A 22,219-nucleotide genomic window follows, 5' to 3' on the forward strand; every position below is an offset into this window, starting at 1 on the left:
CAAACTGTTTCCTTTCAAGAAGACATAAGCACCACATTTCTTAAGACTGTAAAGGAAAATCAGTCTAAGTTGCTATTTAAATCCTTGATGAACATCATTCCTAAATATGATTAAATTATTTCCAGTATGACTTCCCTTTTAAAATCCCTAATTTCTCTTTATTTTATTTTTTTGTCTTTTTAGGGTCACACCTGCCACATATGGAGGTTCCTAGGCTAGGGGCTGAATCAGAGATGCAGCTGCCGGCCTACACCACAGCTCACAGCAAAGCCAGATCCTTAATCCACTGAGCAAGGCCAGAGATCAAACCTGCGCCCTCACGGATACTAGTCAGATTTGTTTCCTCTGAGCCACGACAGGAACTCCCCTAATTTCTCTTTAAATTCTCTCTGGATAAATTATAAAAAGTGCCCCAGTTTGGATTACAAACTGAGAATGGAGAATGAGGGAGCATTCGATTAGATTAGATTCAGAAATCAACCCTAAGCTACAAAAACACTGCATAGTCTTGGGGAAGGGTGTGCCAATTATGCTGTTGGTAACTTGGCTGTGAAATGAAATGAAGTGAGGAAGGGATGTGGCTTGACCCAACTGTGGCTAGTTAGTGTCTACGACTGAGTAGTTCAGGTCATAGCTCTAGAGGAGTAGAAAGAAGTGGAATTTGAAAGCTCAGGTTTGATTCCTCGCTTGCTTGTCTGCTAGCAGTATAATCTTCAGGAGGCCATTGGTTTCTCTGAACATGTTTCCTCGTCTATAAAATGGGATTTTAATACCCATCCATCCTATCTCTCACTACATTACATACTACCAAATGTCATAATATGTGGCAGTGCTATATAAACCCTTGTAGTCCTTAGAAAGCTAAGGTATCAGATGGTCTCTCTCTCACAGACATATTTAATACAAATCTATGCTAAAATCATTCAAGTCTTGTTCAGAATAAAACCAAACAGTGACAGTGGGGGTGTCTCCATGAATGAAAAATTTCCAGAATATCGTAGTCTTTTTTAAAATAGTAGTGCACTGGTCTAGGTAATACACTGTGAATGATGCCCCCTTTGAACTATTTTACAAGGATTTCTATGAAGGAAGTCATGTGATGTACTAGAATTGTTCCAGGCTAATATTGAGGACAAATCCTGAATTGAATTATGGCAGTGGGAGCCCACATCCTCTCATTAAGATTAGAGATCCTTTCAGTTTTGCTCACTTTATAAGACAACTGATCAAGTTTCAACAAAATGTGTCTGCTTCCACTTCCCCAAAATACTATTCATTCCAGAAATTCATTTCTTTGGAAGAAGGAAAGAAAAAGTGATCAAGCTTAGCAGATGATTGGAATCCAAATCCATTCTATATAACCCATACAAATCCCACATCATAAAATATTTTTCAAGTTGCAAATGTTTGCATTTAGCATGGGCGGGCTTAGAAATCAGAGTTCCCTTATGGATGAGATACCACATGGATGAAATCAGAAAGGTTAAAAAGGGTCAGCAAAGTGAACCAGATCATGGTTGATTGTGAATTTTCACAGCTCAGTGAAAATTATACTGGACTTTCATGAATTATTTTCTCGTACAAAGCAGTGTGGTATTTAGTTATACTTTCTTGTACCTACTCCATTCCCATGCCACCCATTTCAGCAAGTAAATCCACAGTTTTTCTCCTGTAATATCTCCCCTGCAGGCTGTTAGGATAGTTAGCACAAGTGGGAGCCTGTTTGAAGGTATGGTAAGAGCAGCTGAATAGGTGTGAGCCCTGCTGTTGTGAAAAGTAAAAGGACTTGAGCTTAAGCACTGTTCATCTCTCTTGGACTGTGCTTATCAAGCCTTCAGAGACTCTGAGGTTGGGGGCTGATGGGCAGAAGGGAGTCAGGTTGGCTTCCTGCAGCCTTGGGAATCTTCAGGTTCAGCTTTTGCCCTCTGGCAGCTGCAACACCATCATCTCCCTAATTCACACTCCACCCTTATTTTAGCAATAAAACGGCTGCTGGAAAAGGAGTAAACTATGCAGCTGGGTTGGGGAGTGCTTAAATTGCATACTTTAATTGAATACCCACTTGTGGAACTCAAGTTTTATACAGATATGAAATTAGGAGGTAGGAGAGAGAAGTTCTGATCTCTGTTTCAGTATCTACAAGCTGTACAACCTTGAGCAAGCACCTTCTTTCTGAGCCTCAGTTGATTAGTCTTTAAAGTGGGGATATTAATACCTTATTTGCTTAAAGGCAGGGGAATGAAGCAGAACAATATCTTAAAGGTCTCTCCTAGGGTCGAGAAAAGTAAAGATAACATGAATTTTTCTCAAGGAAAAAGGGTCATTTTTAACAGTGTATTTTTTTCTTTTCATGGCTGCAACCACAGCATATGGAAGTTTCCAAGCTATGAGTTGAATCAGAGCTGCAGCTGCCAGCCTATGCCACAGCCAAGGCAACACAAGATCCAGGCCTCATCTGCAACCTGCACTGAAGCTTGAGGCAATGCTGGATCCTTAACCCACTGAGAAAGGCCAGGGATTGAACCTACATCCTCACAGATACTGTCAGGTTCCTAACCTTGTGAGCCACAAAAGAAACTCCCCAGTAATGTATTTCTTAATTATGATTTGCCTTATCAGTGTGGAGTATAAAGAAATTCACTGCTCTCTTAAAATATTCAGACCATTGATCAATCTAGCTAGAAGTTCAGGATCTCTCTCAGACACACATGACTATTGCTGACATAAGGTATGACTAGTAAAGAGAGGATGCTACTTATCATCCCCCGACACTCAGCCATTTGTCCCAAGGCACCCCGTTAGTGCCAAGGTAAGCTCCTATCTTCAACCAGGAGTTCTTTCAGAATGAGAAAGGCCCATACTCTCTGCCTCTGCGACCTGGGTTACCTCCTCCCCAAGAAACCTTCCACAACCTCCCACCTCAACTAGTTAAACCACTCTAGTCACTCCTATCTCCCCCATCCTGCTTTATTTCTCTTCATATCACATACCACCACCTTCACATTATACTGCTACTTGTTCAACTGTTTCTCTACCTCCCAGGATCAGAATGTAAACTCCAACAGGGAAGAGATTTTTGCTTATGCTGTTTACTATATCTATCTAAGTCCAATTAGAGGGGAAAGCACACAGTAATTTGAACAAGGAAAGTTCGATATAAAGGATTATTAACTATGACAGGAAAAGGGAATAAAGAGGGACTGGTGAAGTAGAGATAAAGAGAACTCTAAAGAATATAAACTAGCAGATATAAGGAGTAGCCATTACCACTAGGGCTGAGAGAGAGAACTCAAGAAAGAGCCTCCCCAATACCCACACCCACCATGTGGCTGAAATCAACACCTTGTTTTGGAGTGCACAGCTGGAGCAGGTGGACTGTGATGGAAATCTGCCTCTGGATCTGACTAGAAATCCACATTCCAGACCTTACTAGGAATCCATCCTCCAAGATGCCAGGTAAAGCTGTTCAGGAAAATGCCTCTTTAGGAGCATTCTAAAACCAGTAAGGAGGATCCTGGAAAAAGCTGCTGGGTGCTACTGATTGCCACCTGTGTTGTAGGAACCCCCAGAGCAAATTTACACAGCAGAATCAGAAAAAATATCCCCTGTAATGTATCTCCAGTGCCCTCTGTTGACAAAACTTTGGTATCTGGGGCAAAACAAACAAAACTGTATAAAGGGCCCAGATCCACTTTCACAGGCAGACAAAGAGGATGGATACATTTGGAGTTCAGAGGCAATAAGTCAAAAATAGCCACATTTACAGCTGAATTCCCTTATACTGGCACCTATTTAGTGTTCAATAAATATTTGATGGAAGAATCAGTTAGTTGTAGCATATAACCTAAGTGAAAACAATATGATTGCTTTGCATATCACTTTAAGATTGAAAGCTCTAGGCTGAGCTCCCAACCTGAGTCCTTCCTCCCAGCTGTGAGGTAGGGATAAGGCAAGCCATCAGGGGACTTCACAGCTTGGCTCAACATTTTGGGAGAAGTGCAATGAGAGAAGAACAAGCAGAGAGCAGAGAAGACACTTTCTATGTCGGAGCCCAGGCTGGGCTATGGGCTGCTTCACTTGGCATCTTTCTGAAACATCCCTGTGAATTATGTAGATCTGCCACATGGTCAAACTGTGAAACATATCCAAGTGCTGTATTTTTAAACTCTGCTCAATGAAAAATAAAGACACATCCTGATTTCTCTAGCCACTTTTCTGTTGACACAAAAATTCAAGAGAGATTAGGAGAAAGGTCCCTACTATAAGTATTTGATATTTCCTAACAGAGCATAGTTTCCTCTTTGTTCACTGAGCCTTTCATTGGCTCTTCAGGGAATTAGAATTCTCATTCCCTGTCCTGGGAAATAATCACACAGAATTTCCATAAATATGGCTCAAATGATGCAGATGTCTTCTATATTGACACAACATGGCTTTCACTTATTAATGTCATCAACAAATATTTACTGAGCACCAAGTATGTATCAGACATCATTCTAGGCATTGGAGTGAGGCTGTGAACACAACCAGGTCCCTGTTCTCATGGAACTTGCTAACATTCTGGCTAGAACAGATAACACAGAACTTCCTCCAGAGGCACTATGGGTAATTTAACAAACCACTGAAAAGCTCCAGCAGGAGCAAATAGCCAACTCTAGAATAAAACACGGTTGTTGCCGATCTTCTTAGAGGATTCACTGTCCTAGGGCAGAAATTGTATCACCCAAGTCTTCTAATTTTTAGTTCTTGGGAATGTTTCAAAAATAGTGCAGTCCAACAGAAATATGTAACAAATTTTTCTAGTATCTGGTTTAAAAAAGTAAAAAGAAACAGTCAAGACTAATTTTAGTGACTTTGTTTAACAGAATATTAGAATATTAGAATTTTAAGGTGTACTCATGATGAGTTATTAATCTATTACACCTTTCTTTTTTTGTACTCATTCTTCAAAGTTGGTGTTTATGTGTACTTACAGCACATCTCATTTTGGACTGGTCACATGTGTTTCTGGATATTGGACAGAAGAGGTTCAGCAAACTGTCCATGGAGTCCCCCTTTCTCCCATTTTCGGGATGGAGGGGAAGATATTTGCTGACTTGAAACATTCTAGGAACCCTAGCTTAGGGGTTTCAGTTAAAAAAAAAATTAGAGAAAGGGGAAGACCACCATAGCCTTCTTCTGTGCCAGCCTTACAAAGTGCCCAGCCCAGAGAGAGGACCATGGAATGGGCTAGGTTCCACAGTAAATGATTGTTACAGTCGTCAACGGAGGCAAGGGATAATATTAAGAATAGTATTCCCAAATGCTGAGCCATCTCAGTCAACCTCTCAAGTTAGAGTAGGCAACGGACACTCAAACACACGTCCAAAACTCAGATCCTTAAGTCAGCCAAGCCCCCAGTTGACTTTATCTGCAATCCTACCGGCCCCCAAAGGATAGAGGCTAGCTAGGAAAGGTTTCGGGCCGCGCAGCTTCCTCTTAAATCGGAGAGCTGCTCCCAGTTAGATGAGGACTAGGGGTTGGGAACTTTGCCTGCCTCTTCTTGCCACCAAGTCCACGTCTACCTCCTTAGCGCCTACCATAGGGATGCCCCTCCCCCAACCTCTGCTCCTCCGACTGCCCCCACCTTTCTAGCCTTGGTCCCAGCTGTGGCCGATCCGCCATCTCTCGTGGCCTGCGTGGTTTCCTGCCCGTTTCAACGGCAACAAACTCAACTTGTTCCTCCAGAAAGCGGGAAAATGAGGGGTAATCTTCATCCTACTGACCCAGAGGAGGGAGCATCTCTGGGCGCGCTGGGCCGTTTTCTTTTCAGCACCTAGATGAAGCTACTTTCGTGTGGACCAACTGACAGTCTGTGGACTGCGGGTAGCCCCCTCGAAAAAGTTTTTCTGGGAATTGACGACCCCTGCCCCTGGGGCCTCCAGCCCCACCCCGAAACTCCACAGTTACGCCCTCGTGACCCCTAGTCGAAACATCCAGGAAAGCTTCCTTGAAGAGTTGCTTGGGGGAGGAGGCCCCCCTACCGGATTAAACTGCAATCGTAGCCCACTAGGGACTCCGAGAGACGCCCTCCCCAACCCCCCGCCTCCTGCCCCGCCCCGCGTCCCCGTCCCTCGTCCCAGTCAGCATCTTGCAGCTTAGTCTCCAGCTCTAAACAAGAACAGGGGCCTGAATCAGCGTTCACACGGAAAATTATGCCGGCTCCAGCGGCGCGTAAAATTGATGTGAACTGAACGAAGTGGGATCGGCGTGATCTTCCCTCTCTTGTCTCAACAGGGGTTTCGGAGCATTACACAAGGCCGAGCTTGTCTCTTTAAGGAGACATTGGACCCTAATTAGTCCGCATTCCTGGCGCGGCCGGGAGCAAGGGGCCGAGGGTGTTTAGATTGGAGCGGGGCGGGTGCGAGAACCCGAATTCGGAAGATCTTCTGACTAGCCTCCAGTCTCACCGCCCCCTCCACCCTCTTTATTTTGCCGCCACCATCGCCACCAACACCCAGTTCTGAAGATACAGCCAGGGCAGAAGCAACAGCAGCAGCAGCAGCCACCGCTTCTCCCAGGCCCACGTTACTTTGATTGACAGCCGAACAAATGTTTCCTCGGTTCGAACGCTCGCGCTAAGGAACGTCATCCAAGGCGAAGCTCCGCCTTGGGCGGGCCATCTCCGCCCCGCCTCTGCTAACCCCATAACGTTCCATTCATTGGTCCGAGCCGCGGACGACGCCCGGCCCCCACGTGGGTTCCAACCCCGCCGGCTCCTCCCCCCTAGCTTGCCATTTGTCAACAGTGAAATGATGGGCAGTAACACAGAACAGCGATTAATGTTCAGCCATCTCTGATTGGTTGCTGGAGACGCCTACTGCGCAGGGGGTGGGAGGGGCTCTTGGAGAGCACCCCAGAGTGGTCGCGTGGCGGGCCGGTGATTGTAGTCAATCTGGCGGAATCCTCAGCTGCGGTCGCTGGAGGCGGACTACATCTCCCGGGATGCTTCGCGGGCCCTCCACGGACGGTTGTGAATATGTATCAGAATGTTAATGATTAGCCGCTGCTAAATTTGGTCAAAGAAGTCACCTACACCGAACGTGTTGTTAGAGCTGTTCTGAGCGGGTGTTTGGGCTGTTGGCTGCTTTCTTCCCCCTCTCACACACTTGTATATTATTTTGAGGTGGTGTTCGCAGAGTTTGAAAGGAGAGAGATTTTTTTTTTTTTTAAAGCCGCAAGCGTTTCACTCTCTTTTATTTTTATAATCCCCTCCAATTTGGGGTTTAAAAAGACAAGAAAACAGGAAGGAAGAAAAACAAGGAAATGAGATGTGGTAAAAGAAGCTAAAAGGTGCCTTTTAAAAGATCGTTGCTGTGAGGTGAAAAAAAATCTCCAGAGAAACCAAAAAGCACTGCCGAGATCTCTTCCGAACCAAAGGAGTTTGTGTTTGCTTTTAGGAAAGAAGAGAGAGATCATTCATTCGGAGGAATAACAACCAATTAAAAGACAAATAAAAAAAAGTTTGGAGTGGGACGCCGAGCGAGCCAGTGAGCGAGCGGGCGGCGCTGCCGGCAAGCGCTGGGACGCGGAGCTCGCACTTTCCCGGCTGGGTGAGCGGCGCGGCCGCGGCGCCAGCTTCGGCGGGCGCGCCTCGGCGGAGCGAACGTCGGAGCGTTGCCGCGGGAGACGCGCGCCGGACAATGCCCGCGGCGGGCCAGTGACGCCCGCGGGGAATGCAGAGGGGCCCGGCTGTCTGCACCCAGCCCGCCGCTGCCGCGCGTTCCTGCCGCCCGCGTCACGCGAGACCCGGCGGGGGCCAGGACAGCCCGAGCCGCCCCTCGGACCCGGCCGGCCGCCTCCGCCGCCTCCTCCTCTGGGCCTTTAAAGCCAATGAGCCGCGCGCTTCTGCCCAGCGTAGCCAACTAAATCGGTTTGGATGATTCGCGACCTGAGCAAGATGTACCCACAGACCAGACACCCGGTGAGTGCGGGCGTCAGGGGCGCGGGCTCGCCGAGCGCCGGGGGATTCCCCGCGTCGCCACCTGAGTGCCGAGTTGTGTCTGTGACCAGAGGGGCGTGGAGGGCGGCCCGAACCCGGCTCCCTGCCCGGGGAGTCGCCCGCCCCCACCACCTCTCCCCCCGGGCTCAGTGGTACTTTCGGAGCCAGGGTGCGGAGAGGCAACAGAGTTGTAGCCATTTTCTTATTGTTGTCTTTGAAGCCCCTGGAAGGCGCGCGGAGCCGTTTGTCGTCCCCGCGCCGCGACTCCTCTAGGAGGGGTGGCTAGCGATGGAGGAGGCGCGACTCCGCGCCGGGGCGGGGAGGGCGCCCTCAGCGGCGGCGCGGCGGGTCCGGCAGCGGCTCGGGAGTGCGGGACGCCTTCCACTCGCGCCGCACGCCCAGGGGAAGAGCGAACCAGTCGGCCGGGGAGGGTGGCGGCTGCGTACCCCCTCCCCCGACCTGACCGCGGCTCGACGCCATGGCGCGCGTCCCCCCGACTGGCCCGTTTCGATTCCGGGTGGGGAGGCAGTGGGCGCGGCGCTCCCGGTGGTTGCTCACGGCCGGCGAAGGAGGAGAGCGGGGGTCTCGAACCCTTGGGGGGCCCGAGCGGGCGAGAGGACGCGTGGGCCCTTGGCCAGCCCGCTTGCAGCCTCCACTGGGCTTTGCGGCCAGGGGAGGGGGCAGGAGGAGAGTTTTAATCGCTCTTTGCCTGCCAGCGCGATGACACCCCCAACCCCCCGCCAGCGCAGCGTGCTGTGTTTTCTGCATCTCCCTGCCTTGCCTCTACTGTGGGCTAATTAAATATTTTATTGTTGTTCTTTAGGCACCGCACCAGCCTGCTCAGCCCTTTAAATTTACCATTTCCGAGTCCTGTGATCGGATTAAGGAAGAGTTTCAGTTTTTACAGGCTCAATACCACAGGTAACGATATTGACTTTAGCTGATTCTTCTGTTTGCTTAGCTCTTGTCTCCCCACCCCCGTACAACCCCCCCTTTTTTTGGCCACCGCAGAGGTATTGTCATTTTTCCTTGTGGGCAGAAAGGGCAAGTCCAGGCCTCTTTTCCTTTGGCAGGTGTAAAGAAATTAAGCATTTCCTCCTTCTCCCATAAATTAAAAAACCAAAACCTTAAAAGGCCGAACTAATCGAAACTGGGGAGACTTGGAAAACGCTGAGGCCAAACTTTCGATATTGATTTATTGGGGCAAGGAGAGTGGAAGGTTGGAAGATTCTGGGGCCTTTTGACTTCCTTGGTTCTTTATTACTCTGCTTTTGATTCCTTCTTATTCTGCCATTCCACTGAATTACCAGGGGCACAGAGCCGTGGGAAGTCGCCAAGCAGGTGATTTCATTACTTTTATACTGAAAAGATGTTTATTGTCTTAAAAAGACAATCATTAGACTTAGAATGCCTTTGAAATATTTTTCTTTCGCTGGATTTTTGATGACGTGTGGTTTTTACTTCCTAAATGCCAGAACCAAAACAAGCCACTGAACCTGATCCATGCCTTGCCCCTGGGTGGTGGTATTCAACTTGTCTCTGTGTTTTGGAGGGAAAAAAATAAGACATCATTCATAAAGCTTGCTTGATTCATGTTTTCATTTTAATCTCTTTGTGGAACATTAAAGAAAAAACTCCCTTGTGACATTTCAGGGGACTTTGTGTTTGGAGATGTAGACATTATTGATAATTATTTCCTCTTTGTTTTATTAAGTTAGTGAATATTCTGGATGCAATTCGCATTAAATTGGTCATTTTTTTTTTTTCTTTTAAGCAAACAAAACCATCACATTTGATCCTTGTTGAAAGGGCAAGTCCAGGCTGGTTCCAATCACCCTTTTCTCTTTCTGCCTATTTCAGTAATGAGGGTGGTATTTAAGACAGTTGATTTGATGTTTTGTAGGTGGTGATTTGGAAAAGGGAATGTGTATTTACATTTGAGGGATGTAAGTCAGGTTCTGCAATGTACTTAGATTTCCTTTTTTCTTGAACAGCCTGAAGCTGGAATGTGAAAAACTTGCCAGTGAGAAGACAGAGATGCAGCGGCATTATGTGATGGTAAGAAAACTGTGTCACAGATTCAAAGTGCCTATTAGTTTGGGATGCCGAAAGCAAGAATGTGTTCAGATTGCTGGAGGCTGCAGGATAGATCACAGTCAAAGTGCTGGGATACTGGAAGTCGTGGGAATATGACCATTAGCAACCTGTAATTCCAGGATGTTAGAACTTGCCTCTGACAACCAGCTTTGATTTGAATTTTCAAAAAGTTTAGCTGCATGGGGTGTAATTTTCTGTCCTCAGTTTCTACAGATTGAAAAAAGTAAAAACCTCATTTATGTTTCATTTAGAGTCACAAACAAAATGTCTCTGTTAGTGGTTTTCTTTGTTGTTTTATTGCTCTTGCTCTAAAAAATTTTAACCAGAGTTTTTCTGTAAACTGTTAAAATTTTAATGTGTTATATTTTTCTTAAAGAATGATGGTTAAGACACTAGACATCTTGTCCAGTTTTCCCCTGCTCTTTGTTCGTGGTGTGTGTGTGTGTATTTATGTGCGTTTTGTGTTTTCAGTTTCTGTAGTGTTACATTGGTTTGAAGAGTATTGTAGTCCCCTGTATAACTGTTTTGTTCTGCCAGAATTTTTGTCATGCCAGTTATACTACATGTGTAAAACAATGAGATCTGATTTTTCAGAAGTATTACCAAGTGTATTTTTATGCTTGTTCATAAAGACTCCAGAGTAACTTATTCATTTCCTACCAAGCCTTTTTCCTTTGAATGTATGAACATGACTAGTGCGCTAAAAATGAGAAACGGAACTCTGAAGTAGCATCACCTTTTTGAACAGTGCTTTCAGAACATCAGCACTTGTATGAGACATGTTGTTTTTGTTATTAACTTGCCAGCTGTGCCTAGGAATTAGAGCCCGTAGGGTACCAAATTTTCATCAGACCCTTGTGAGTCTTCTGCTTGTGATGTATAAAGACAACTGGAGATGTTAAGAATGCTATCTTTGAACTTGATTTTCTTAGTTTTGTGAGTGATTCTCTTAGATTCTGTGTCTTAAGGTGGCTTATAGTTTATTAGGCTAAAGATAGCAGTAGAGTGTTCTTCCTAAATCAACAGCATAGGTAGTATGTATATCTTGGTTTAGATGAGGCGTTTATGTTTGCTTGGGGACGTTTTGAACAAACTAGGGAGATTGTTTGATGAAAGGCACAAAATTAATTGCTTTTCCTTCTTTGACAGTATTACGAGATGTCCTATGGGTTGAATATAGAAATGCACAAGCAGGTAAGCTATTATTTCTTGATAAGCATTTTAAATGATAGTCAGTAATACTGTGCACTTTAGAAAGAAAATTGTATGTTTTGCAATTTTATTCTGCACATTCTTGTGGCTACCTGTAATTTATGTATTTTGGGCATTGCTGACTTGTTTTATGAAAGCTTTTCTTGGGAAATATTACAAAGTAAAATTGTAAATTGTGTGGAGCTTTCCTTGGCTTGGTGTGAAAGAGTGCATAGAGGGTGAGCCTGGAGGACCGAAATGAAATCTGTGGAGCTACAAAAGAAATTGATGTAAATTCCTTGTACTGGTCCCCTGAGGCTACTTAGTTGGATCTTACCAGGAACTGTAACTGTTGCTTCCAAAATTTGTACTGAGTAAATGAGCCTGATAGGAGGATGTGATAAGGTTCAACACTGGGTCTTGGCATCTAGCAATTAGTTCAGCAAAAAAAAAAAGAAAAAGAAAAAAACAATGATTAGTCAGAAAGCTGCGAAAGGTATGACTGAAACAGACTTTTTTTTTTTGCAGAAGACTGCATAAAATGGTTTGGTTTAAGTTTCCTAGAAAGAAAAATGACATATATATATTCACACGTGTGTGTGTGCGTACTGTTTGGCAATAATAATTCCTCTGGGAGGCATTTATTTTTAGTGATATCCTAGTGAAAGTGCTTCAGGTTTGTTTCATCAACCGTTTCGGTATAGGTGTGTAAGTGTTTACTTGCTGGGAAAAGACAGGGAAAACCTTGTGCTTTTCATCTCTTATTTATACTCATGGTGAATGTCATTACCTTCTAAGTTAAAAACGATGACATGATCACAGATTATTAGGCTTTTACTACTTATGGGTTCCTTTTTGGATATAGTTAATTATCGCATACTGGGAATGTACTCTGGTCTTTAGAAGATGACTACTAGGCAATGAAAACAATCAGATCGAATGAAAACAAAAACATGGGGAAAAAAACCCATGTCCTTACATTGAGGACTTTTTATTTCAGACACCTTTTTTTTTTTTTTTTTAACCTTATATACTATTTGGTTATGTCAGTATTAACATTATAGAAAATTCTTTTTTTGGCATCTTGGCCATTTCTGTTTAGATTAGCAATGTAAACATCACCAGGTTAAACAAAATCAAGTTTATAGATGGGCTACTTTTAGCTCTACCTTATAGGAATAAATTACATGAGATAGTTTGTTAATTATCCTCATTACAGGTCAGTTTACTTCTGGATCTTGGACATGTCTTTTTTTTTCTTTGTCCTCACCCACCACCCAAGACTAATTAGTGTCTTTTTAAAGATTGGACCAGATGATTAATGTCCCTTTTTTTCTCCTCCTGTATTTTATTTGCCATAACCTCTTGGTTTCCAGATCTCTTTACACTGTTTATAGTTTTGAGAGGCACAGAGGTTGTATTTGGCTATATGTATTTTTGGGGGACAGGGGGCCGTATGTGAGATCCCTTAATTTTACACATTTTTACTTTGTAATTCTGTCATCATCTTCTTGTCCAGCTAGCCTCAAATGCCATCCATTTAAAATTGAGAATGGAATACATTTTCCTTTTTTTCTCTTGCTTTTAAATTCAATCATATCAAGAATCCTGAGGGCAGTTTATCACATTATGAAATACAGACAGCCCTGCAAACCACCTACTTATTATATTTTCTTTCTTTGCCCCTTAAGCACAGAGGCATATCTGTCTTTATTTGTTTTCCTAGGCAGACAGCCTTGGTTCCTCTTGGCCTCTCTTCCAGATGCAATAGCTGGATACCCCCGTAATGGAAAGCAGCAATAATGCAGGGAAGTTGCCCGGCGGCATAATTGGGCCTCGTTCTCAAGATCGGGTTAGGCTTATTCACTTATTAGATTTGTGTCTCTGAAGGGTTCAAGAGTAGGAGTCCCCAGAGTCCTTGGAAGTACCCTAGTAATTGGTGGCCCTGATATTTGAAACCTTTGTGTATTTTTTGGTTAATGCTCCTGTTCTTGGCTGCTGCCAGCCAGAGTATTTATTTTTAGAGAAATTTTTCATTGGAACAGAAAATGATGGCTATGATGGAGTCATAACTCTGTGACTTAGCAAATTGATAAAAGGATAAAAGCACAGAGCAGTGACAAGCAGGGTGGGGGGTCCAGTATTGTGGTCCTTCCTCTTTCTATATGATGCTCATTGTCAGTCACCCTGTGTTGGTTCTGATAGAGGACTATAAAGTGAAACCTATGGGGAATTTGTCATTCTGAAATGAAAGCTAATGTAATTAGTACCAATTAAAGTACATTTAGTAAATTGGATTTAATCTTAATTAAGCCTGCATAATGTTGCCAATTTTTAACAATTATGTTTGAGAACATAATTAATTTAAATTTTGGTAACTGAGTAAATAGCATTAGTCTGGTAGAATTAGTTGATTTTTTTTTTTTTAAAGGGGAACTCAGTGACATGACATGGAATTAGAGCATAAAATATGAGTCTAATTTCTGGTAATCTTTATTTAGTAGGATCAATAGAGCTGAGAGATGAAGCTGGGAAAAAAACCCAGAAAGGATAGAGTGGAGTGTTCTAGGCTGTAATGTGAATTAATGCTTTGCCACTGCCTTAAGTTCTAGCCTGAAAGTGAAGATGACAAATGGGACATGGTTAGAAATGGCACTTGTTTTATTGTGATGTCTTCATAATGGAATTTTTTTTAATGAAAGAACATTGGCCTTTATTCCTAAGTATTTCTCTAAGTTGAGTTTTTTTGTTTGTTTTTTTTGTTTTTGGATAGGACAGGTGGTTTTTTTTGGGGGTGGCTGATTATTCTTTACAAATATAGTGTGGCTTCTAAATGGGTCAGTGACCGTGGGCAGAACAGGGTGATACATGCAGTTGATAACATCACTAAATACTGCTTGTTCCCATCCTTCACCTGTAATGCTGTAATTAAAGAAGACCGCCCTGATTTAATCTGACAGGGGCAGTTACCACTTTAAAAAGTGAATATTGGATGCAGACTAGGAACAATAGGTATGAAAATTCAACCTATAGGAATTGTAAATGGATATGAACATAGTACATTTTGAGAACATCCTGTGATTTTTCTCGTAGTTAATATTCTGAATCTGAAAATCTCTTTGCATATTCTAATTTTAGCTTACTATTTGAATTTTAGAAATCTGCAACACTTAAAGGCTATAACAAGTGAATACTACACATTTATTTATACATGTCTGTGTTTATGTATAAATATATTTGTGTATAGTATGCATGTATATGTGCATATATACAATTATTATTTGTTTCAAATCAGAGCAAGAAAACTCCTGTTTCACTAGAAGCCATGTAAATTTTATTATGAGACTTGGGCCACAACCATTTGAGTGCTGCTAAAATATTAATTGAATAGAAATGAAAGGGCCTTGCCAGCTGATAGGATATCATAATCATAGCCTCTCTGGTCGATGGTAAATGATGATAAATGACATTAGGAACCTTTTAGCAAACTGTAATAACTACAAGGAGGGAAGCAGTATGGATTTGCATTATATCTGATACCCTCTAGTACCAAGTGGATTGCCAATACTGCTTGTTTAGCATTTTCTAAGGGCAATAGGATATTGATTTCTGACTTACAAGGAACAGCTCTATTTTCACCATTGAAAAGTATTGCAGGTTGTTAAGAAGAAATTGACTTGAAGAGGCCGACTGCTGCCCATCATGGAGCAAATAAAGCAAAACTGCCGAAGCATGGTGGAGCAGCGAGACGGGCCCTCAGCAATTTGTTGCTATTAATTTACCATGCTCGACAGCAAATCAATCGGCATCTACTTCATCTGCTGGAGAAAATGCTGTCCAGGGCAGATGAAAGGCTCGGCATGGTACAGAGAATAGACTGGATTGGCCAAAAGGAGGCTGCAGTTAATGTGTAAATAAGTGAAATCAAGGCCACAGTTACAGAGGAAGCTGTTGTTAATTAGGTTGGTGCTTTTTCGTGAACTATTTTAGAAAGCAGCTGAGGATTTGGAGAGTAAAGAGAGATTTATTGAGGTTGAAGTAATATATGATGGGCATGGCATTCCAGCCTTGAGTGTACTTGATTCTAGTGTGCCATAAATTTGGGGACAGTGCTTGCAATGGAAGTCAGTTTGTTTAAAGTTCTGTTTAGACCAGATTTCCCATAAGAAAACTTTTTTTTTTTGAGCATTACTAATTTCTTGTACATCTCTTAGATTGCATATGCCTGGATTTGCAGGAGTGGATGTAGGAGTAGGTATTTGAGAATGTGGGTAAAAATGTGTTGTATTCTTATGCAGTGACTTTTTTTCAGAAATGGATGTGATTGGAGTCTTGTATAATAATGAAAGTGAATTCTCAAAGGTGGGATGTTTTAGTTGAATGTAACTAATAAAGCAGTGAAAATTGTGCTGACAGAACTTTCTTTTGATGTATTGACATTAGGAAATAATAATCTAGAGGGGCTGAACAGTGGTGGACACTGCTGGATGGGAAATTCTCAAAGAAGGATTACAAGTGAAATGTTAATTATTGTGCAGAAAAACTCCAGATACAGTTCAGGGCGGGGGGAGGGAGTCTTAATGTTTTTGTTTTTCATTAAGATTTAAAACTACCTTTTCCACATTAAGATTACTTATCCTTCAATAATATTCTGTAATTAAAATTAATTAAATGGAGGTTATTGGTAGTTTTTTCCCCTGTTTCTCTGATTTGGACATTTGGGGATGGGGACCAATTTCATTCCTAGTTTGTAAGTCTAGATATATGTAGATTTTAATTAAACTTTTTTCCAGAATTGAGGGGATCCAGCATTAGGACAGTTGGTACCAAGTGGGCAGTGCCTTGGGCAGGACCCATGGAGTTGTAGTTTTACATGTCACAGGACCTTCAGGAGAAGCAGATCTGGAGGAGGAAATTGAACCTGTCAGAGTGTGTGCATAATTAGAAATATTTTCTGGATAGCGCGGGTTTCCCCTTTTTCTCTTTTTGCATATTGGGTTCTTAATTTTCTTTCTGAGATCTTACAGAGTATATAAAGATGATTTTACCTGAAGCAGTGATTGTTGAGTGGAATTGGAATTTCCTTTCAAGGGATATGAATGTTTATTATTTATCTGGCTTTGCTTACCACTGATCTGGGCGCATTGCCAAAATTCTCTAATTCTCACAAAGATCCTAAGAAAGGGGTTATGTCCCATCAACGATGATTAAACAGGATCAAATCTGCACAAGGTGATATAGTTATTAGGTAGTGGTTTTGGGACCAGATGAATTTACCTGGGAGGGTGTTACCTGGGAAATGAGTCCACTCTGGCTTGGAGGTTGAGGCCCCAGCTCATTTCTGGAATGAGAGCCCCCAGGGAGACTGGGATAGTCCTTGGGTTTGTCCTTGAGGCACTGAACTTTAGGCATATACCCAGACTCCTGGAGTGTCGGGGCAGTCTCTGCAGCTCTGCCTGGAGTCAGGCCCGGGACTCTCTCCATCCAGACTGCTTTCAAGGGTGAGAGGGCAAGGGTCCCTTTCAATCGGAGTCTCCCACAGGGCGAGGAGAGCTGCTTGTTTATCAAGATGAGCTTGCTTCCCTGGGTAACCTATTTCTTATTTGTTTACAAACTTGCTTTTCCATTTAACTTTTATCTTTTCCTTGTGGCTTCTAAAACTATGCCTAAAGACAACAGGCTGTTTGTTAATTACCATCTTGTGGGTTTTTGAAGGGGGAAGCTGGGAGGGGAAAATGTGATGTTTTGTGGGCTCTTTGTAGTTCAGAGAGAGGTTCTTAGATGCAGGAAATCGCGCACAACTCAAACTTTTAAATGAAGACAAATGTTTTGCTTGTGCTGTTAAAAGACTTTCTTTGCAGCATTCAAACAAAAGGAGATTTCCTTTCTCACTGCCCCTTAATCCCTACTGGATATTGCTTATTTTTATTTTTTGTTTTGCTGGGGAGAGTTCTTTGTATACTAAATAATACTACTTTGAGTCAGGTCAAACTAATGGACTGACAAATAAAGTGCATCTTTTTAGGTGCTGTTGTAGCCTCCGTGAAGCAGAGATAGTGCAAGAGCTGGCCTGTTGTCCACACAGTTTTCATTCCTTCCTAGAATTTTACTTTTTTTTTCTTTTATGCTGTAGATTAGGTAAAGTCAGTTGGGAACTAAATGTTTAAAATGTGTATTTAGAAGTTGTGTTTGTTTTTAGTGAGAACATGTTTATTTGACCTGGCTGGTTAGAATGGTTTATCACTCCAGGACAACAGTAATATATTTGGCTTCTGAGCTAGTGACAGGGATGTGATTTTTCAAAGGTATTTTCCCTTGATCCCTCCCCATATCTCTTAAAAAACTCCAGTACTCTAGCAATGGTGGCAGATCCAGTGGTCCTGTGGCTAAGTTGTCAGTTTTGTGAACAGGGCTGTTGGAGACAAACAGGAGGCAGCAAGTTGTGGACAACTGAGTATTTACACTGATAAGGACAGTTTGTGAGGCTTTGGACTTGGTCAGAGTCAGTTCACTGCAAACAGAGTTCACGAAGTTATTGCTGTACCCCAAGGGGGAAGGAACTCAGAACTTTTAGTTAGAAACAAAAATTAGTCTTTTTGACTCTGCCTTAGTAACTGCTGTCAGTGGTCCTTGCTTTCTGTCTGTAAAAAGGGATTTAGCTGGCATTCATCAACACAAGTCTGTACAACTTTGTGTTGTCATCAGACTTGACCCAGGGTTTAAGCCAAGCTTTTGCCGTTTCTCTACCACCAAGCCCAACTTTCCTCAGAGTCAGGGGGATGAAGGGAAGGTGTGGGTTTTCTTAGCTGGATTGTTAAAGAAACAGAGGAAGAATACTCCCAAATGTCCCTCAGGGCCTCTGGTGTTTGACGTGTAGTTCACTTCGTCATCATTTTTTTGCGGATTTTGTCCACAAATACTTCATGGTGGGTGTGTATTGTGAAGGGAGCCTCTGTGTTGGATGGAAAGAAAGGATGGCTGCTGCTGTACACCAGAACCTAACACAACACTGTAAATCAACTACACTGTAATAAATAAATTTTTCAAAAAAGAGACAGGGGAAAAGCTAGCTGCTGTCCTGGTGCAGACTGAGGGCTCCATCTCCAGTGTGGCTGGCCTGCTGTGCCTCGGCCTCTGAGGCCACCCAGGGCTCCCAGCAGCAACAGCAGGAGCAGCAGCAGTAGTGCAGGCAGGAAAGGTTGAGGGAGGAAGATAGATATTGACTGATTTACTCACAAGTTTATTTCCCTTATTGTTATCATTCCAATTAGGATTCTGTTCTTGGTCTCTAAATAATGTATTCTCCTTCTAAAGGTCTGCAGATTATTTTGGTTAAAGAACTTGAAAATGCAAGGAAACATAAGTGGAAAGAATAATAATTGTACAAAGCATGAGCTCTAGTACTCTGTCACACCCTTTCTTTGCAAAAAGCTTAAGGCGTTTTATATGTTCTCCTTAATCTTCCTGATGTTCCTGTAAAGCAAGTAGCAAGCTTGGATCCATGTATTTATTTAAATAGCTTCTGTCAGTGGAGTACCCGACAGTTTGCCAAGCAGTGTCATTCCACTGGCCTCCTTGAACAGATGACACAGAGGCTTAAGGGCTTAAAAGGCTAGTCCAGTGTCATGGTACAGGCAGATCAGCATGTGGGCAGGGAGACCAGGGTTCATGGGGGTCAGCGGACGCCCGAGGTGGCACAGTGAGAGTGGCTGGCAGGAAAGGAAATGGTAGTAGGTTTCTTTCCTTCCCTTCCAGGGCTCCCTTCACTGACCATGCTGCTTCCGAAGAGCAAATAGTGTACTTGTTTCTGTGATGTTCTTGGCCATGTGCAACATGAGAAAATAGGGATGCTACTGGCTGTCCAAGACGTGTTGGAGTGTCATCTCTAACTAGAGATTTGATCTTGTGTTTGTATGCAAGCACAGAGCCTCCCTCTACTCCCGGACCTCTGTCCTTCCAGTGTCCAGGCTCTGCCTCAGGGGAAGCCCGGGATCACAAATTAAAATGCAAAGCCTATATCCACTTTTAGCAGAGTGCTTGAGGAAATTGGCCATTTTCACATTCCTAAAATATGCTGTGCAAATGCTAGGTATACGTCTCCTTTCTCCCACTAGAAGTAGGCTCTGTGGGAACAGAGCTGTTTATTGTTCTCTGCTGTGTCCCTGGTGCTGGAAACTGTGCCCGTCACACAATAGGTACTCATGAGATACTTGGTGAATGAGGGGAATACCTGTATCTAGGTGGAGCTAGCTAAGAATACTTGTGTTGAAGGCATATTTAGGTTGTAGGGTAGCAAATGCAGAGCTTCCAAGCCTAGTTAAGCCTGTGGTACCTACTTGTTAAATTTGTGAGAAAATGACAGGTGAAAAGGGGAAGTAAAAGCAACTGAGCTTGGTTTGCTTTTCAGGAGCGAGTTAGGCTGGTTTAGGCAGAATATATGTATTTTAGCATGTGAAATTTGTCTTCTTAAAGATGAAAACAGGAATCTTTCCTAACTGAACTTAAAATTCAGTTTGAACATCACTCTATCACTAGTAAGTATGTATCTGAAGAATTCGTTTACTATTAATAGGTCTGCGTACATGTGGTTTGAGTGAGTGTGGGGAGATATTGATCTTAGCCATTCTGTGGTATGTTTAGCTAACTTCTATCCATATCAGTAAAAATGCAAGCTTCTGGTTTTCTTCAAGGGACAAGGAACTTTGAAGATATCTTAGTTTTTTTTATTGGTGGAGATGTTACAAGAGTAGTAATCATAACAGTGATTTTAGAGAGCTTAGTGAACAGGTAATATTTTACTTATTCTCACAACAAACTTCTGAGATTATGACTACATTTTTTTTCCCATTTTGTATGTGAGGAAGCTGAAATACATAGAAATTAAATAACTTCTCGAGATAGATCTCAAAGTAAAATAGTAAAATAGATTAGCCAGTAAAATAGATCAGCTAGTAAAATAGATCCTGGGTTTGACTCAGTTTCAGATTGCGAATATGGTAGATCTTTCTATCAAATCTCCAAACATTCCAAATACTGTGTGTTTGTAATACTCTGCTGTTTCCCCTTGTAGCAGTACTTGACTGAGATAGCAGATTGAGATTCTCTTTCTGCCCTTCACCAGCTGTGTGATATTGCTGAGTACCTTAACTTCTCAGGACTGTGCTTTTATCAGCTAAAAATTAGAGTGTGGCATTTCTGCTGTGGCAAGGTGAGATCAGCATTGTCTCTGGAGCACTAGAACATAGGTTTGATCCCTGGCCTGGCACAGTGGGTTAAGGATCCGGCATTGCTGCAGCTGAAGCATAGATTGCAACCTTGGCTTGGATCGGATCTCTGGCTTGGGAACTCCATATGCTGTGGGACAGCCAAAAAATGAAACATAAAATTAGAGTGTAAATGAAGCGAGATCTCTTTTAGTTCCTTTGGTCCAAAAATGACCGTAAATGTATTTTCTGTGACCTAATGTGAATAGAAATTGAGATTTTTGTTTTAGTCTCAGAAAGTCCCTTTTAACAACTATTTTCAGAGGTGTTTTTTTTTTTTTTTTTAAAGAAAGGAAGGTAACCTAATGAAGCTAGGAATAGAAATGGATATTTATATAGTACTTCATATTTTACAAGGACTTTCTCATCCATGATTTTATTTGGAATCCAGTAGTGTTGCTAAAGCATTTTCCCCATCTTACAGATGAGTAAAATGAGACTCCAATATTACATGACAAAGTCCCAGTTAATTAGTAGATAGATTAGAATTCACTGGTGCTCTTAAGACCATCTGTTGAGGCCAGAGTAATGTTGATGCACAACTAGAATAGTTATTATAAAACATGTAATATAAAAATTAAAGGTATTTTATACATGTACATTTAATACATAATATGTAGAATATAATTTCAGTGCTTTTTTAGAGTGATCAGTTTTAATGCTTTCCTTTGGCATGTAAAATATGAAAATGTAATCATACAACTTCGGAAATCACACAAATTACAATATGATCCAGTGACTTTTCTCCCAGAAGCGCTAAGGGGGAATAATATATGGTAGTTTATTACTTGTTGTGTAATTGGTTCCTGGGATTAGTTACTCTTCTAGAATCCAGTGCAGATGGTTTACCTGATGACATTCATGGTAAAGCAGATCTATAAACTGGCTTACAAGTGAACTTGAAATCTTAAGTTCTTGGATTTCTTGCATTGTCTTTTACTTAGGCAAGGTTTGGACTTTTCAGCTTAGTTTATCAGTAGTTAACCGTGGGTTAATAAAAGAAGGGGGAAATGTATATAATGTATAATCTTGGCCTTTGATGAATCACAGACATGGTAAAGATCAGGTTTCATTGCTAAATTAAAAGCTCCTAAAAGGAAGAATGTGTTTTGTTACTGCTATATCTCTGACACACCTAAAACAATCTTTTGAATTTAGCAGCGGAATGAGTGAAGGAACGCTGGAGCAACAGAAGAGATGGTGTAATTTTTCATTGCACTGCACTTCTTCCTACAGTAGAATGTCAGCCACTAATACCTAAGCTTTGTCTTTAAGCTTTTGGGCAGGACTTATTTTATGAAGAGCAACGAAAGACCTCAATAGACAAGTTAGGAGTTCTCATCACAGTTCTACTACAGGTCCTTGAGCTGGCAGTTGGGCAGTTCTGAAATTTAGGATTGGATTTATTTCCAGATGATGAGTCATTTCTAAAGGTATCTTTCAGCTCTCATTATGATTTTAAAATGACCAGTGGTAGCAGAAGGTCTGTCCCTAATTTCATTGCTTGACACTAGAGGCATGCCGTCAATTAAGCTATGGTTTTTTTTTGGGGGGGGGGGTTGTCTTTTTGCCATTTCTTGGGCCGCTCCCGAGGCACATGGAGGTTCCCAGGCTAGGGGTCGAATCCGAGCTGCTGCCACCGGCCTACGCCAGTATGCCAGAGCCATAGCAACTCGGAATCTGAGCC

General features: G+C 42.5%; 1 protein-coding gene across 7 annotated transcripts in view; it reads left to right on the top strand.

Annotated features, from left to right (window-relative positions):
* Positions 1–7,053: 7,053 nt before the first annotated feature.
* The window catches only part of TLE4 (TLE family member 4, transcriptional corepressor), a 150,742-nt gene continuing 135,576 nt past the window's right edge, over positions 7,054–22,219 (top strand). For 2 of the 7 annotated variants that reach the window (XM_047767815.1, XM_047767818.1), the window contains exons 1-4: positions 7,066–7,963; positions 8,805–8,902; positions 9,976–10,039; positions 11,228–11,272. In XM_047767815.1, coding sequence (XP_047623771.1) covers positions 7,919–7,963; positions 8,805–8,902; positions 9,976–10,039; positions 11,228–11,272 — 252 coding nt within the window. In that variant the 5' untranslated portion in view covers positions 7,066–7,918. Of the gene's footprint in view, positions 7,964–8,218; positions 8,499–8,804; positions 8,903–9,975; positions 10,040–11,227; positions 11,273–12,995; positions 13,122–22,219 lie in introns of those variants that run through there. The other 5 variants (XM_047767817.1, XM_047767819.1, XM_047767814.1 and 2 more) reach the window with 4 other exon arrangements.

This window comes from Phacochoerus africanus, chromosome 2 (genome assembly GCF_016906955.1).
Source record: "Phacochoerus africanus isolate WHEZ1 chromosome 2, ROS_Pafr_v1, whole genome shotgun sequence".
Taxonomy (NCBI): Eukaryota; Metazoa; Chordata; class Mammalia; order Artiodactyla; family Suidae; genus Phacochoerus; species Phacochoerus africanus.